The 19,045-nt window shown below is 47.4% G+C and overlaps 1 protein-coding gene across 1 annotated transcript in view; it reads right to left on the minus strand.

Moving 5' to 3' along the window:
* CDH13 (cadherin 13) overlaps positions 1-19,045 on the minus strand; it is an 840,526-nt gene that overhangs the window by 247,788 nt on the left and 573,693 nt on the right. The window contains exon 8 of the mRNA XM_036275129.1: positions 4,303-4,481. Within this exon, the coding sequence (XP_036131022.1) occupies positions 4,303-4,481 (179 nt within the window). The remainder of the gene's footprint in view (positions 1-4,302; positions 4,482-19,045) is intronic.

Here is a 19,045-nt window from a genome sequence, read left to right on the forward strand (position 1 = left end):
AACTCTCTTCTCTACCCACTCACTGGGCGGCATCTGCTGGGCAGCCAAGTCAGCTGGTAACTGTGGTGAACAGGGAGAGACGGGCTCCGGAGGCTGCACCGCCCCTAACGTGCCAGGAGGCAGAGAAGCAGCACCAGCTGAGCCGGACCCTCACCACCCTGCCAGGCAGCGGCTTGCGCACGCAGAGGTAGCGTACATTTCACGCTGCCTGCTGCTGTCTCTTCCTCGCATCCTTCTTTCCATCCCTCAACAAAATGTATTTGGAGCATCTCGCAGGCGCCAAGGACTGGGAATACATCAGGGAACAAGCTGGATAACAACCCTTTCCTCCTGGAAGTGTGAGAGGAGCCGATCAGTGAGCGCACCTGCCTCAGTTGGCCCCGCGTGGGGCACCCTGGAGAGTGAGGGTTGGAAGAAGAAAGGGCAACAGTCAAAATGGTAACGTGTCGCCACTGTGGAAAACAGTGTGGGGGCTCCTCACAAAACGAAACATGGGGCTACCTGCCGTTTGACCCAGAAATTCCACTTCTGGGTGTTTATCCGAAGAAATCCAAAACACGGATTCAAAAAAATATATGCACCCCTGTGTTCATTTCAGCATTACTTCCAATAGCCAAGATATTGAAGCAACCTACATGTCCACCAATATATGAATGAATAAAGGAATGATACACACACACACACACACACACACAGAGAAATATTAAGCAGCCACTGAAAAGAACTCTTGCCATTTGGAACAAGATGGCTGGACCTAGAGGATATTATGCTGAGTGAAGTAAGGCAGACAGAGAAAGGCAAATACCACAGGATCTCACATGTGGAATCTAAACAGCAAAACAAACAAGCAAACAAAACAGAAACAAACTCACAGACAGAGAGAACAAAATGACGGGTGACAGGTGGGAAGGAAAGGGATTAAGAAGTACACACCGCCCGTTATAAATACAGTCGCGGGGTGTGAAGTACAGCACAGGGAATACAGTCCACAGCATTGTAGTAACTGCATGGTGTCCCATGGGTCCGAGACTTACCGGGGTGATCATAAGGTGTATAATTGTCTAATCACTATGTTGTACACCTGAAACTAATATAATGTTGTATGTCAACTATAACCGAAACATAAATTTTAGAAAAGGTTATTTGCTGGTGCCCTTGACTGTTCTCACTGCCAAACTTGATCACAAAGTAAATACGTGAACGGCAGGGAAGGTACACAGGCAAGTCTGCAGAAGATAGTACATGCTGACTTCCTGAAGTACTCCTAAAAGGAAAGGTGCTAAATGGGAAAAAATAAAGATGTACATCACAGCAGTCGAGTGCATGTCAACCAGCCGGTGGGTATCGGAGCCTCCAATCCTAACAAGTGGGGTCCGCAGGGGGGCAAACTGCTTGTGCAACACCAGGGGCCCCAGCTCTATAGGGGTCCCGGACCTGTCTGTTCACACGCACAATATTCAACACCCAGACACACTATTGGAGGCCCTGTTGGTGAAGACAGGGTGACTGAACCTAAAAGCACTTGGAATCATACGACGTTTGTGGGGCTCCCCCAGTGGAACATTGACACGGTGCATACATCTGTGTTAAAGATTCTGCCCGGGCGGTCCAGAAGTCGACGTTTAAAACCACACAGAAGACAGGACGCTGACGCAGAAAGGCCCCAGAAGTCATGAAATAATTGCAGTTTCGCTGAGGGAACCTGTCGTACGCACAGGGGCCGTAGTAAAGGCACAGAGAGATGAAGACATTGCAGATGGTGAGAAACCCAGACTGGAAGTCTGCCCGATGTCCCTTTAACCCTGAGGGACCCGGAGTCACACTTCATCCTCCAGCAAGCTTGCCGCCGGGAGAGTGAAGGCAGCGCCGGTCAACAGGCTAAACCTGCCTAAATCCAGGGCCCTCGCCTTGGCGGCTCCTGCCGGGGTCAGCACCGCAGTCCGGAACCCTCACCGCAAAGTGACACTCTTCATTCACTGCCATTGATTTTCCAATTTTGGTTAAATTGCGTTGGTCTTTTCGGGGAGTTGTTTATGGATGTGGCTAGATCTGCTTAATTCAACTCCCATAATTACATCCTCATTGCAACTTAACCAAAACCCAAATGAAAAGATAATGAGCTTGAAACACATCTGTCGCCAAAACATGGAATAAGCCACTACGTTATCGCTTTGATTTATGCAGAGAGACAGAACGTGTTCTACCAGCAGAAGAGGACGGAGGTGGAAACATCACCGTGTTTCATCTTTCCCGTGTAAGAATGTGCAAGCCCCTTTGGGAGAGCTAGGGGTCTGGCAAAACTGGTGTGTGTGTGTGTGTGTGTGCGTGTGTGTGTGCGTGTGCTTGCATGCAGGCTGGGTGGATGATAAAGAGAGAGTTAGAAAGTCATTACTTGCCTCCAAAGAAGATAATATGGCAGTCAGGCAGGCATATAATAGGAAGGGTTGAAAAGAGACTAGAGGAGAAAATGAAGGAAATAGACTCAATACGTTCTTTTTTTTCTCGCTGCTTTCCTATCTTTAACTAGAAACAATCACATTTTTCCAGTGACAACCACAGTGTCAATGCAGATTTTATTCTCATGCTCCTGTGCAATGATTTCCCATTTCTACTCCTGTTCCCCAGCCCTCACGTGTAAAAATCTTAGCGTCATTTACAATTCGTTCTTGCCTATATGCCCAAACCCATACGGTTAGAATTTTGGGGGGTGCTCAAACTACGCTAGGCCATGGGATGCATACACACATAGGATGACAGTCTCTGTTCTCAAGCAATTTCAAGTCTAGGCAGCGTTGCCCACAGGGCTTTCTATGATGATGGTGACATTCTGTGTCAGTTCTGGCCAACACCGCGGCCACCAGCCACAGGGGGCTACTGAGTACTTGAAATGTAGCGAGTTTGACTGAGCACTTTTTTACATGTAGCTTCAATGACTGAGAATTACAATTTAAATAAGTACATGTGCCTAGTGGTTACTGAGCTAGACAACACAGGCCCACATAGAGAACAAGGGGACGTTCTTTAAGAAGACAGCTGGCAATGTCAGGAAGCCCATGGACAATACCACACGAGGCTACAGGTAAGTGCAGGCAGAGACCGGAGAAGGAGCCAGCCTGGGGAAGACTCAGTGGAGGAGGACAGCGGCCCCGAGGAGGTGTGTCTAACCCAGTGTCTGGGGAGAAGCTATAGCGTGGGAAGCAGAAAGGAGAGGAGAAGGCATTTCTAACCCAAAAGTTGTTTAATCAGAAAGGCCTAGGGCAATATGCGCAGAGCCCGGAAGGAAAACCCAGTTCCTGCAGGACAGATGGTACCTGTAGCGGGTCAAGGTTGCTGCTCACGCTCCTGGGGCTTTGCCAGGTCGGGAGCAAGAAAGTCCAGGGTGGGAGCAGATTTGGGGTGGACAGAGGGCGTGATGGGTAAGGGGATGAGAGAGAATCCCCAAGTTGGCTGGGTATGCTGTGTTTGAAGGTGGTCTGCGTACACACATAGGATGACAGTCTCTGGATGACAGTCGGCCACAGGGAAGACCTGGAGCTCGGGAGAAAGGGCAGGGCCAGGGGCACATGGGGGGGTTTCAGAAGCACATGTCCCCCCTGCATAGGTCAGCCACCACCAGCTCCACTTAACTCTTACATTCGATGTTACCAGTTATCCATCTGTGGAGATTTGGCTTCAGATTGCCGGCTAGAAGTTGGAATTAAAAAAAAAAGATAGAAACTCTAACTACTTTGACACGGAAACAAATGTGGAAACTTGAAAACTAGCTGGGAAAAACCGAGAGCAAGAACACGGAATGAAGAGGTGCACGTGTCACCTGGCCGTGCCGTCTGGCCTAGAGGACGGCTGAGTTCTTATAGAGACAACCTGACGAGAGAGACGCAGAGGGGTCCTGGGAACAGTGGTGTACGCAGCAGAGGGTGTGAGGAGTCAGGGTCGAAGCCACGGTGCTCTGACAGGGAGCGTCACCGATGCTGGACAGAGCCTCCTCCCTCTCCGTCTGTCCTCGGTCTTTTCTTCCTGCATCCCGGCCTCTCCTTCACAGAGGACAGGTAAGGAGAGGAGCCCATGATCACCAGGGCCTCAGGAGTAAGTGGCCACTGAGGAAACTGAGGCATCAGCTTAAATGAACTCCAACAACTCCACATGACTGTTTAGAGTGTGTGTTTTTAGTTCCCACGCTACCCCATTTCCCTTTATAGATTCCCCCCCCCCGTGCAGCAACCTGTGGACAGAAAGACCACTGACTGTAGCCCACACCTGCCCTGCACTGGGTCCTCACGAAGCTCGTGCCTTCCAGCTCACCTCCCGGTCCAGCAGGGCGGGGGACACCACGGTGACAATGTCTCCTTTCTCAGGATCGATGTAGAACATGTTGGGTGACGGCTTGTCAGGCGTCTGCTGGCGGATATTATACCGAAGGAGGGCATTATCTGTGGCCGGGTCGTCCGCGTCGAAGGCTGTCATCCGCATCACTGTGGTCCCTGAGTGGGCAGGACAGAAGGACAGACGGTGGTCACTTGGAGACAGAGACAGGCAGAGCCCCCGTCCCCCACCCGGGCAGTGGCGATGAAGCGATATGCCAACGGCTTTCCAGAGTGAAAACAGAAAGCCTTCCTCCAGCTCAGTTCTGTTTCAGCTTTTCCTTCCCACCCCCTCCCCGCTCCATCACGTTAAAAGTCCCGCCCGAAGTACAGAAATCTTTGCTGCTCAGCAGACTGACAGCTTAATTTTCCCTTCGGCTGATATGCTGCTCATTTTCAGGGGCTTTCATTCCGTTGAGGATGTGTCTGTGTGACAATGGCCTGCCTTTCAAAAGCTGCTGTTGAATACCTACTCGGTGTGGGGTCCTGGGCTGAGGGTTGGGGAAACAGGTGCACAAAGGCCCATTCCATGGGGTCCAGCGGGTCAGAGGTTAGCAGGAGAGAGAGCATACACAAATGCAAAAATAATAAAGCATGTCAAGTGCACTGAGAGAGGGCACTGATGAGCACAGAACCCCCTCATCTAGCCTGGAGTCCAGGAAAGGTGCCCGGGGCAGACGCCCAAGGGGTGAGCTGGTGGGAGCAAGGTGAAGGAGAGGGACCTCACTGGGGAAGGACACTGCGTTTGAAGGCGTGTGGGCACATGTTAATGGCACGCCCTCTGTGTGGCGGCCACACGGTCTTAGGCACTTTAACTATAAAGACAACATAAAGACGGGGGTGACATGAGGACCATTTGATATGTCAGTGGCTGATGAGGGTGTCAGACGCAGGGTCTTGCTCACACACAAGGGAGTGGGTATTGGCACTTTCAGGGACAACTGAGTAGCACGTAGTAAAAAAAAAAAAAAATGCATTCACCCTCTTGGCATCTACCCTTGAGAAACACCTGCATGAGGTGTTTCTGCAGGGTGTTCATGGCAGGATCATCCATCCCAGAGAATCATCAGGAAACAACCTGCCTGTCTAACAACAGAGGACTCGCTAATGGGATGGCATCCCCCACATTAAGGGATATTTTGCAGCGGTTTGGAGAAGGTTGTAGATCTAATGTGTTCTAGCATGAAGGACTCTCGGAAAACGATCAGGTTGAAGAAAGTTATCCACGGCGTGGCGTCATTTTTATAAACCTGACTACGCACAGAAAATGCCACCATCCTTTATGCGTCTGCTTTGCGGTACCGTTTATGTGCATCAGTGCATAGAAGAAGGTCTATATTACAGTGAGTTTCACATGGGGTAGGGTGGTTAGATCTGAGAAAGGGGAGAGGGTGCTGGCATTAAGTATGGTGATGAGGGGAGATTTTTGGCTCAGTCTGCAATGTTTTGGTCATTTTGACAAGGAGAATCTATTGCGTTTGCAGTTAAAATTGCATTTAAGAGGATCATAATTATAAGTGCTTGTAGAAACATGGTCTAGAGTAGAATCACATTTTCCTGATGGTCCTGACAATTGGGAGCCGTCATAGTGAGGTCAGGGTAACCTGCCCAACCACAATCTCAAGGCAGTTCAGTCTTTTCGGAAGACAGAGGCCCACCTTCCGATTCTGAGTGCTTCTGGACCCACGAAGTGAGACCTAACTGGTCAGAGGCAAACGCGGCGGACCTGTTGTTCCTAGCAGAAGCATTCCTGTCTGAAAAACACTGATGCTTCCAGGAAGCACAGAATTCACGGAGCTTGACCACCATCGCGGAGTTCCTCTCACTACCCTAACAAACAGTGCTTCTCAAACCATCTGAGCCTGTGTATCTTTTCCCATGAGCAGAATCAGAGTATCAGCCATTCGGTCTGATGGATCAGGCAAACGAGGGAGACCCTGACCACCCTCAGGCTGGATCCATTTGTGACACATTCTCAGTGAATGTCCTCATGAGGGCAGCTGCATCGAGATGCATTGGCCAGTGTACCTCGTTTCTTTGCCCTTCTTTGTTTTTTTTGGTATGAAATTGTCACAGGGCAAACTTCAGGGTCCCGTGCAAAGGATAGGAAGTTGGTGGCATGTGCTGCCCCCTCACCCCGCCCCTGGCCTTTGGAAGATATCAGCTAACCAGCAAGCACTCTGTTTTCGATGAAGCCACGCTGTGGGATCAGGGTTCCCCTCTCAACACAGTGGCCCACCAGCCACTCCCAGTCTATCAGCTTAGCCTGAAATCGACACTTACTTGCCTTCCTGATCTAGGAAACAAGTCTACTAGGGGAAGTCAGAAATCAGAGGCAGTTTTCAGGCCCACAGTCTCACCCAGGGACATGCTAAGTGAGGCCTTTGCGGCCAAAGGCACAGAAGGAGGCCTCAAACCCATCAAGTCCACAGCAAACAGCCTCCGGTTAAGTATGCATGACCCAGTGCCTTGCACTTTGTTAGTGTCTGATGAATACTTGGTTGATGAAATCCACGTCCTATTTAATCTGCCTTCAGTTGAAGTCAGACGAATAAGCAAAAGAGTATTAAAATAGCCCTGGCTGGTCGCTCAGTGGTTATAGTGCCAGCCCGTGGACCAGAGAGTCCCGGGTTCGGTGCCCGCTAAGAGCACCTACCTCAGTTGCAGTTTGTCCCTGCCCTGGTTGGGATCGTGTGGTGGCAGCCAGCCGACATGTCTTTCTCATTTCTATGTTTGTCTCTCTCTTCCTCCCTTTCTCCCTCCTTCTCTATCTGAAGATAAATGCAAAAAATGTCCTTGGGTGAGGATAAAAAAAAGAAAAGAGTATACAAATAAAGTCATCATGGTTTTCAACTGTCATGGTTTGCCTTAAACTAATTAGAGGAAGAAAAAAAAAACCTCGTTGATGAATTTTCAGTTTTCACCAGGCAATTCATTGATAGTGTCTTTTTTGGCTGTTAGTTTTACAGATTTGATAACATGATATAATAAAAGATAATAAAAGGAATGTTCACAAGGTTACACAATTTTTTTTTTTTTGGTAAATCTTCACTCAGGGATGTTTTTCCCATTAATTTTCAGATAAAATGGAAGGGAGGGAGGGAGAGAAAGAAACATTGATGTGAGAGAGGGAAACATTGATGTGAGAGAGGCACATTGATTGGTTGCCTCCCACATGACCCCAACTGGGATCTGCGATTGAACCTATAACCCAAGTACGTGCCCTTGACAGGGAGTCAAACTTGGACCCTTTGGTCCATGAGCCGACCGACCCTCTAACTGCTGAGCCAAACTGTCCAGGGCGAAATATTTTACATTTTAATGAATCGTTAGTGAACTTGGTCTTCAGCCCTGCCTATGCCTTCACCCAGACGAGGAGGATACTGCTTGGATTTCCTTCCGAGGCCACGCCTAGGAGACTGAATGGTGTCTGTCATGCAAATAGGTTTGCAGCATCAAGAACAACTTTGAGGTTACACACCAGCTTAGGTCTTTACTAGCTCTGTGGATTTGGACAAGTGACTCAACCCTCCTTGAGCCTCGATTTCCCATGTACAGCATGAGGGTATCAGCAACACTTCCTTCTGAGCTATTGCAAAGATTTGATGGGATAACATAGTAAAGGACTCGGTAAGGTGCCTGGTGCGTTAGTGTTCTGAGGGGGGTGACTTCTATGATCACATCTGCCCTGCAGGCAATGGCCGTAGACAAAGGTGCTCACAGCCCAATTGTCCACAGAACCTGGAACCCGGTGCAGTAGGAAGAGTCCTGGTTCCGATCACCACCTCCCAGTCTGTGCCTTTTACCTTGCCCATGGTCTCAGTTCCTAGATGTGGCTTTCTACTGTGGAGATCACAACTCTACACACACACACACACACACACACACACACACACACACACGGCAGTCTATGCTACTTCTCCATGTGGTACTATAGTCTCCCTGTAGGAATAAGGTTCTTTTCTGAGACCCAGTCTTTTTGGTGGGTCCAATATCCTGCTCTTGCCAGCCCCTCCCCTGGGGGCTGGGGCATGATTTCCGTATGTCCAGGCTCTACAATGACTGGATAAATCTTCTGATCCAACCTTTCCTAAATCATCTGCAAGGACTCCGGGTCCACGGGCTCAGCAGAGAAACAGATTTGGGAAACGTGTTGTAGCCCCGGTTAGGCAGGTGTTCCCTCCGAGAGGACTTCCTGGGGTTCCCAATGAGCAAATGCATATTGAAAATCTCCGAGAGCGCGTGGAATCTGCTGCACTTTCCAAACTTCTCTGCTGATGCACCTCTTCCTTTAAAGAACACCTTTATGTGATGGGCCACGGAGTCCTAACTTTGAGCTCTTGGAGGATACAGACTGTTTCGTTCACTGTTGTCGTACGCTCAGTATCTGGCACGTAGTAGGTCCTCTATCGATGTCGTCTGAGTATAACTGCATTCCTGTAATTTCACTGTAGCTTTGCCTAATCCCACAGTCACCAGAAGCCATGCACAGCTTGGCTACAGAAAAGAGTGGACAGGATTGTCTGGGCATCTTTCACTCGCAGGCAGCTTCACTGCCTCCTCTGCGCTCTTTCCCCCCCGTGGAAAGTCATACACCAGTCCCAAGCCAGGGCGATGGTCAGCAGGTAAGCATCAGGACAGCTGCCCCATTGCCCGTGGGTGGCATCTCTGTCTGACCCCTTACCTAAGCCCACACCTGGACTCTAAGAAGAAGGGCTCATTCATTTCCAGCAGCCCAGCAGCCTCAAATCAACGCTCATCCTGTGCCTGTGCGTACCAAGTTCTTTTTCCAGCTATAGACCTACCTCGTGGCCATGACCGTCAGAGCACAGACATGAGAACTGCTGCGGATGTGACGTCAGTGGCCCTGGACACGATAGCAGTCCGTTCATGTCAGCACCAGTCACACCAAGCTGGGGTTGCTTTCGGACTGAGCAGGTGGACACAACTCAGTTCTCTCCTAATCATCCTTAACCTGTTAACCGGGGAATTCCCTGGGAATTCCCTTTTTACTATATGCAACGTTTGACGTACAGTGATACCTCGGTTCTCAAACGCCTCGGTTTTTGACCAAATCAGGATTCGAGAAACTTTTGTCTCGGAATCCGAACAAATATTTGGAACTCGAACTTCCGAGTTGAGCCGAATGGCGTTCATTCGGCCCAGCGCGCCTTGCTGGCGTCATCAGTGTGAGTGCAGAGAGAGAGTCACGCTTTGTGGAGTCCGCTTTCCTATTGGGTTTCATTGCTTCGGTTCTCGAACAATTCGGTTCTCGACCGTCCTCCTGGAACGAATTATGTTCGAGAACCGAGGTACCACTGTATTTATACGTCCCGCTCGGTTAACAGGTTAATAGTGGACAGAGAGATCTAGGAGTGCAAATTCAAAGCAGAACCATGTTAGAGGGACGGCTCAGATGGGGGCTCCTGGCCTCATCACTGGGCAGCTGGGCATCTTCAGGCAACTCCTTTACTTTATTAAACCACAATGTTTTCATTTATAAAACAGCATCTCTGTTCATGGGCTGGTGTGGGCATTGAATGAATGAAAGCGGTTTCTCACTCTTTATTTCTTCATCATCAACGCTCCACGAGTCTTTTAAGACCTGTTTTCCTCCATGCCACTTCCCTCAATAGCTATACTGGATATCCATGTATGTCCTGTGGCTCCTTGGAGGGCCACAAACCATTGTCATATCTAATTTTTCTAATGTTTCCCCCCAAGCACCAATTGTCTCCCCCTGGGGGGTGATTGTCCCCATTTAGAAAGTATAAAATAATGAATATAAAGTCCAATGCCTAGTCAATGGTAATTATTCAAGAGATGTACTTTTTATTGTTATTTTTATTGGCTACCACAATCTGCAGCTCAGTTCTGGGGGGACCCATGGCTGTGTGCAATTGTGGTGAGCAAAATATCATGTAGGACCCAACCACTGAGAGTTCGACTCATGCTAGTTCTAGGACTCACGCTCAGGATGTATAGGAGCAGAGATTAATTAAAACCTCACCAGGAAACAATTCTGTCTTTGCTTAGACGAGCCTAGGAACTCTGGTGGAGTGCATGCGTGCGAGGGTGAGCTTTCTCTGGTCTTATCAAGGTTTCTGTGTACACAGGAATTAATAGAAAAACTGTCACATGATTTGTTGACAAAAGATAACCAAAACCAATCCGATAGCTATCCACAGGCAGTCCACATTCTGCAGCGTGTGCATTCCTGAGAAGTCACCCATGAAATGAATCGTAAATAATGTCTTATTTTCCCATTGACCTACATTAGCGTTTCAGACCGCTTTATCTTCATTTGAGGGAGTGTCCAAGTGGAAGCCGCTACTCATAATTCACTTTAAGTTTTCCTGTTTATCTCCAAGACACTGTCCTAGCAGGTGGGGTGGGAGAGAGAGGCTGGCTCTCTGCTCTGTGCGTGGCGGCTGTTAAAGACAGACCCGTCTGGATGCTCAGAGAAGCGCTTCTGCTCGACTTGGAGGAGGAGGAAAGGAGGAAGGCAGGGTTGGACTTAAAGCAAAGCCTTGGAGGGTCAGCTTTGTCCCCATCGCTCCTTTTAGGGTGCTTCCCTGTATCACCCATTGTCTAGGGATTGTTATTCACCAGCGCAAAGATCCTCTCACTTTTCATATGGTGGTCAGGCTGTGCTTTAGACTCAGAGAAGTCTTGATCATGTGACTTTTGATGAAGATGGCAATGACTTTGACGGCAGCCCAGACCCACTGGCATGACTCTCTGGCGCCACTCTCAGAGAGGGGTTATGGGAGTTGGGCCAGGACTGAGATGTTCAAATGCTCGCCCCACGCCCACAGGTAACTCACAGGAGTAAAGTGATTTCCAAACAGTTAGGAGAGGCGGGGCCTCTGGCAGAGCGGAGGATGCATGTCCTACTTAAGGGCGCAGTGATCTTTTAGTTCAAGGCAATGGCTGCATTGCTGAAATGCAAGTCTGGAGGAGCAGGAATTTCGGTTTTTCAAGAAAAGATGGGGATTTGGATTTTCACATAAACTGTAAAAATAATGACATGTTGGATGTTAGTCCAAATTCAAAAATGAAAAGACCACTGAGTGAAACTAAGAAAGTCAAACAAAACGGGCTACAGTGGACTTTGGCCCCAGGCTCACGTCTCAGACCTTGGACTTGGACTGTCAGTAGAGCCAATTCTTTCCCCCAAAGGCGTGAACAAAAACGTTGGTAACGTCTACTCCAGTGATAGACTGCAGCTTTAAAAAACAGCTCACCCATTCCCGGCAATTCTCTCTTCTTCCTTTTGAAACAGGGAAGTTTTCCCATGTGGTTCTAGGACCCAGCAAAGCAGGAGGTGCTAGAGTTCTAGCGATGTAAATATGGAATGCAAGTTTCATGCACTAATGTATTTGATCCTATATCCAGGAGGTATGTTGTAAAGTTAAGCCCATTGTACAGAAGAGAAAATGAAGACAGAGAAAGCCACAGAGCTAGTTACCCAATGAGCCAACACTTGAATCCTACTTTGCTAAAGAGACCATGGCCCGGATTGTGAGTTGCTATCTAGTACCTATTTTTTCTTTCTTCCTTAGAAACATAACCCTGGTTTTAGCTGTCCACGTTGCTGAGTAACTGAGATACTAGCTGTCCCAGCTTCACTGACAGCTACTGTTGCCATGGACTAAGGTTGAGACAATGGATATCATTAGATGTATCGGGTATGAGACTCCTGGGAAGATTCCTCACAAAGGGGTCTAACGAAAAAGTATGTGCTTTTGTAACATCATCCCCTATTCCTGCTACATGGAATACAATGTGATGACTGTAGATTCAGCAGCCATGTTGGACCATGAGGTGGCCCTTCGAATGAAAACCACTTGATGGGAAGGTAAAGCAGGCAGATAGGTGTCTGAGTCCCCGAGTCTCTGATGACTGTGGAGCTTCAAGAGAAGCCTGAAATGCCTCCCTCCAGTTTCGTTTACATGAGCAAGAAATAAATTCAGAATCAAGCCAATCTTGTTTGAGCTATTGTCATTTTTTGGATTTTCTGTTCCATGTGGACACAACTAACAAATATGGGAGAAAATAAATAAATACATTTTATTACCTACTTAGCATCACCCTGGAAAGTAAATGTTGCTTTAGCCTAGAGATCAATAAGGCTTATTTAAACAAAAAGTATAAGTGCCCAGTCAATTCCTCAGGTATGTTCAAATATTCAATCACCTAAAATGCCTTAAATCCAGAGACACTCTTTCTATCAGCAGGAAATTTGTCCCATTAGAGGTCTCAGCAAATCACACTTCCTATGACTATACTCTCATATTGTCCCTTCCCACAGTGACTGTGGCTTTAGCTATTCACTTTCTTGGACCAATGGGACACATGGAGACACTATACAGAGAGGCCTGGCCATGTTGTGCATTGGAGTTTGTCGCTCTGGAACCTGGCCACCATCTAGATATCTGGGTTCTGCTGCTGGAGGGGCCACGTATCTGGGAACTAATGCTCCCTGGCTGACACCCCTAAATAACCATCAGACATGTAAGCTGAGGCCTTCCTTGGACCATTCAGCCCCAGCTGAACTTCCAGAAAATGCAGCCATGTGGGAAACCTCAGGCAAGACCAGCATAAGAACCACCCCGCTGAACTCATCCCAACTTGCAAAATCACAAGCAAATAAATGGCGATTGTTTCGAGACACTAAGTTTTGGTGTGTTTTGTTATACAGCAGCAGATAACTGGTAAAGGAGTGTTAGTAAATTAATCTTCGCAAACAGACTATAAACTATTGCAATAATAAAGAACCAAAGAATTTATATGTATATATGCACAACCAATAGATACAGACAATAGTTTGGGGAAAGCAGGAGGTGGGTGGGAGCGGGGAGGAGGGGGTCAATAGGGGAAAAAATGGGGGGAAGCATCTGTAATACTTTCAACAATAAAGATTAAAACAAAAAGAACCATGCCCTGGCTGGTCTGGCTCAGCGGTTAGAGCGTCGGCCTGCGGACCAGAGAGTCCCGGGTTCGGTTCCCACTAGGGTAGTTGTTCTTAACATTCCTAATGCTGTGACCCTTTAATACAGTTCCTCATGTTGTGGTGACCCCCAACCATAAAATTATTTTTGTTGCTACTTCATAACTGTAAATTTGCTACTGTTATGAATTGCCATCAGAAATATGTGTTTTCCGATGGTCTTAGGTGATCCCTGTGAAAGGGTTGTTCCACCCCCAAAGGGGTCACGGCCTATAGGTTGAGAACTGCTGTGTTAGGGGGCACGTACCTCAGTTGCGGTTTGTCCCCAGCCCCGGTTGGGGTTGTGTGGGTGGCAACCACTAGATGTGTCTCTCTCACATCGATGTTTCTCTCTCTCTTCCTCCCTCTCTCCCTCCCACTCTATCTGAAGAAAAATGCAAAAATGTCCTTGGATGAGGATTAAAAAAAAAGAACCATTTATTTTGAATGGAATAGTTGTCATTTTAAACAACCAAATGGCACAGCATATTTAGGGGGTAGACTAAAATAACAAGCAACAGATACAGGTGAAAAACAACGATGAGAATAAAATACAAACTATTTCCCAAATGTTGGGCTCTGGGGGCCACTGAAGATGTTACTACTCAATCACCACTAAATGCAATACGTTGACCACTGAGTATTTCAATTGCCTAAGGGCTTTTTTTTTTTTTTTGAACAATACTGAATCAAACTGGAACAATGTATACACTCCTGATACAGATTTCAGTTGAGCAAGTACCTTCAACTAGGGAGACAAGTGTGTCCTTAAAAATAAGAATGTCTTCAGTGCGGAGACAGCTGCTGGCTCCCTGTAATCGCAGCCATGAAGGCCTGTTGCAGCGCAATTACCGCGGGCCGGGTTTGAAATGCTATAGTCTCCTCCGCTCACATTTGCTTTACCTCCCTGGAGCTACCTGGTTTCTTAAGTACAAATTGACAGGCAAATATGTAATAAGTTATGACAAGCTGAGCAACGGTTGTCTCCATCTGTTTTCAAAGGTTGTTTATTTTTATTCTGATTCGGAGATGTTGGCGACAGAGCTGCCATATGGTGATTATTTCAATCCTTCCATTGCTCCCGCTCACCGTTCACTCTTCACTGCTGGGGGGGGGGGGGCTGTTTAATTGGGAGGCAGCAGGCCAGATTTGAGGAAAGATACCTGCTTTTGAGAAATAAGGTTACACCCGGCGAAACCTTGGGTCCCTCCTATCGTGATGAACTTGGTTGCTCTCATTTCATCCAGAAATTTAAGATAACCTTTTTTGAAACCTATTAAAAAATTTCATGGAATCCTTTTCGCTATCATTTCTTTCTGCGCAGCTCTTTTAAAAGGATGCAGGAGACTCTATGCTGAATTAACTGATCCAAACACTTCAAAAAAAGCAAGTTTAAATGGAATCTTTATCCCTAATATGCCGAAGTAATAAGAAGAAATCCTTGTGTTGGATTAGCATACAGTAGCTGAAATTCTCAAATATGAAGATATTTTTCCAGAAAGCTCTAGAAACAACAAAAAGAAATTGTGTGTGTGTGTTGGGTGAAGTGGGGTGGCTATTAGTTTGTTTAATCAGTTCAACAGATTTTTATTTTATTTATTCATCCTCACCCGAAGACATTTTTTCATTTATCCTCAGATAGAATGGGAAGGAGGGAGGGAGAGAGAGAAACATCAATGTGAGACAGACATATCGACTGGTTACCTCCTGCACAACCCCGACCAGGACTGGGGATCGCAACCGAGGTACATGCCCTTGACTGGACTTGAACCTGCGGCTGTTTGGTCCGCGGGCTAACAATCTAACTGATGAGCCACACCAGCCAGGGCTCAACAGATTTTTAAAAAGTACAGTAGTTCTAGTTCTCCTTAGAACTAGACTTTTCAATTAGGGTTACTTTATCCTCCAGGGAACACTGGGCAATGTCTGGAGACATGTTATGGTTGTCACAACCGGGGTGGGGTGTGGATATCAGCACCTAGTGGCGGGAGGCCAGGGGTGCTGCCCAGCACCATGTGATGCTAGATGGGCTCCACAGCAGAGACTTACACAGCCCAAATGCCCATCGTGCTGAGGCTCACAAACCCCATCTTAGAATCATTTGCACCCGTGTCCCTAAAAGTTATAAAAATCCCAGACTCAAACAACTAAACCACAATTTGCCCTTCTTGTTGGAACTCTCAGATCGGAAGCTCACTGAGGGTAGAGATCCAGTCTCTTCTCTACTTATTCCCCACACAATGGCTCAGATAGTAATGCCACTGGATATGCAAATTCTACATAATATATAATGCTTAATATGGTTAGTTTTGCTGATTAAATTTTGTACTTTCAAAGCATGAAAATCTTCAAGGGCACCGGGATAAATGCTTTGTGGGTAGTAAAACTTTAGTAAACATTTGCTGAATGCATGAGTGAATAAATAAATGCATAAGGTGAATGAACACATAAAAAGGAATACTTTTACTTATTACAGATGAAGGTAACGATGGTACAATAGGAAGCAGATGAATAATGAACATCTGACTGGCACTATGTATTAATTCCTAGGTAAATTCTGAATAATAGTCCTACTGTCCTTGTCATTTATATCTATTTTTTTAAAAATATGTTGTTATTGATCTTTTAGAAAGAGGGGAAGGGAGAGATAGAAACATCAGTGTGAGAGAGATACATCGATTGGCTGCCTCCTGCACGCCCCCTACTGGGGATCAAGCCTGCAACCCGGGCATGTGCCCCAACCGGGAATTGAACCGAGACCTCTCAGTCCACGGGACGATGCTCAAACCACAAAGACACACTGGCCAGGCTCATTTATATCTATTTTAAGGGCAAAGGTGAAGCAATTTTGTTATTTAAAAACATGCAGTAGTTTAGGCTAGGCCAGTCTGGATAATAAACCAAACCTGAAATTTCAGTGGCTTAACACATCACATTAATTCTCCCCTCAGATTCAGTCCATTTGAGGGACTCCCTTTCGAGGGCAATTTCTCTCCCAGCTGTGATGCTGGGGTCCAGACCCTTGCATCCTTGCAGCCATGTCATTGGGACCACCTGGTTTGCTGACTGTTGTTGATTCCAAAGCCACGTGCTGACTCAGACTCATTAAATGCTGCAGCCAGACCTGGCGCTCATCACTATTTCCTGCAGCCTGTTGGCCAGGTCTGGTGTGTGAGGCCAGCTCAAGAGCCGGGCCGGTTTCTCGGGCCTGTGACCTGTGCAAGTTACCCAGAGTGCTGCTCTCAGAAGGGCTTCATACCTGGTTGAATGCTCTGCTGTCACCCTCTTGACATTCTTAATAATCACCGAACAAGAGATCCTACACTTTCATTCTGCAAGGGCCCCCACAAAATGTGCAGATGGTCCTGGTCAAGAGCCAGAAGCCAGACTGCAAGGGGCCTGGGAAATGCACGGGGACTCCAAGACTTGCAGGGGCTGTGGGATCCTCAGTCAGCCATCCTGCCTTCTGCCAATCAAGCCATGATGCAGAGGCTTCATTTCCGTCCTTAGGGTCCTAGCTGCTCGTAGAACTCTTGGCTCCCCCAACAGTTTTGCCACTATTAGGTGAGAAGCATTACGTTGTAGCACAGAAAGTCCGACAGGGCTGCTCGCTCAGGCCGTGGCTGCTCTGGGAGACCTGCTCAGGCTCACACTTGACTTGTCCTGGCTCCCAGCTCTTGAGCTTGATTTAGACACCAGAGGGCTGCTATTTTGCAGGCCTCTGCCTTTATTTGCTAGACCCCTCCTCACCTTCTTTTTATTTATTTATTTTTCCCTTTATTGTTTTAGAGAGAGAGGAAGGGAGAGGGAGAAACATCAATGAAAGAGAACCTCAATTGGCCGCCTCCTGCTGCCACCCACAACCTGGGCATGTGTCCTGAGCAGAAATCAAACAGTGACCTCTTGGTGCATGGGTCAATGCTCAACCACTGAACCACACTTGCCAGACTCCTTCTTCTTCTTCTTAATTAGATGCTTAACTTCTGCCGAGTTCTTCCCTTGACAATCTGCGTCCTCCCAGATGTGGGTCACACACCAGTATGACATTGAGAAAACATAGCATGGGGCTATGCGTTGCAACCCTGGCTGCTTGTTTGAATCACGTAATGAGCTTTAAAACACTCCTCATGCCTGCAACTCACCCTAGGAGATTCTCAATCTGCTAATCTGGAGAGTGAAATCCTGGGAACAGATAGGGGCCAGGCAGATGTAGACTTTGACCCTCTACTTGCCGGTTATGTGATCTGAGCAATATACACAAGCTCACACAGCCTCCGTTTTCTCACCTGTAAAATGGGCTGACATCTGCCACTGTGTAAAGTTGGTTTGAAAATGCACGTAAAATATACGGGGCCCAATGGCGTGGCTTTGCTGTAATTCCACAGAGAGGGAAATGAATGCGTGGAACTAATACGTGTCAGGAAGAGTCCTTATAATAGCCCTGTCTGGGTAATGAGGCTATTTCCACTTTTAAAGAAGGAGGACCAGAAGCTCAAAGAAGACAAATAACCTGCCCAGGATCACTGCTGGTAGGTGGCTGAGCAGGTACTCAGGAGGGCACAGAAAACTACACAGATGAAACCTAGTGGTTTCTCCAGCTGGTTAGTGGCCCATCCAAGATACTGGTTCTTCCCACTCCTTTGCAGGACACCTCATGTCATGGCATCTCAAATTGCATTTTTCAGGTGGAAGAGCTAATTTTCAAGAACTCTCCCTGCCAACTGTCTAGAGAAAACCCTTGTTCTGACCCACTAGAGCTTGTCTAGGGCACCTTTGAGCCATGTCGGGGAGCCCAAGAGACAGGCAGGGCCTGCGTGCCCGAGCTGTGGTGCAGGGCAGATGATCAATGACCCCAGCACTGCACCTGTTAGGTAAATAACCTGCCTGCAGTCACAGGCATGAGCAATGAGGGGCTGGAGGGGCAGGTGATTACCACAGTAACAAGATACAAATGAGCCAGGATGCTGAAATACGGCACATCGGAGACCCGAGACTCTGCCTTCAATGGGAAGAAAGTGCCGGCAAATTGCTCGTAGAGCTATAATGTTGCTGATTTTGCAAACATGTGTTCTTCGACTTGATAAGTAAATACATATTGGGTAATATGGGGATGTTGCAAGCTGTTGTTTTATGGCTGGCAAGTCAGCTGCCTGTGATTGATGGTAGCAATGAAAGTATTTATAAAATAACACTGAATTAGGAGGAGTTGCTTTATGAGTCTGGGGAAATGGATCTTTTATGAAGAAGGAAATTTGATCAAGGATGTTTATCGGGGTCACAGAAATCTGAAATTAAGCACGCTGGGATTGAGATCTAAGAGGGGGCCCTCAGGTACCTGGCAGCTTCTCCCTGACGACCTGCCCCTGTGAAACTGGAGTCGTTTCCACATGTGTCCATTTCTCTCCGCAGTGAATGTCCCATATGAAAGCTGCATTTCCTCCTCCAGGCCACCAGGGTGCCACTCAGGGAATAACAGACACGTGAAACGAAACGACACACATTTGGTTCCCTCCTGTGTCTCCCTGAATGGAGCAGAGTCGGGCACATGGTCGGTGCTCAGTAAATATTTAGCTATGGAAGGAATGGAGGAGAGACCCAATAGCATCGGGCTCACTCCATGTGAGTATTTCTCTTTTCATTTATTTTTTTGAAAGTGTCTTCCTCGTATATACATTTCAGCCTCTTGATGGAG

The sequence above is a fragment of the Molossus molossus genome, unplaced genomic scaffold (assembly GCF_014108415.1).
Source record: "Molossus molossus isolate mMolMol1 unplaced genomic scaffold, mMolMol1.p scaffold_m16_p_21, whole genome shotgun sequence".
Classification (NCBI taxonomy): Eukaryota; Metazoa; Chordata; class Mammalia; order Chiroptera; family Molossidae; genus Molossus; species Molossus molossus.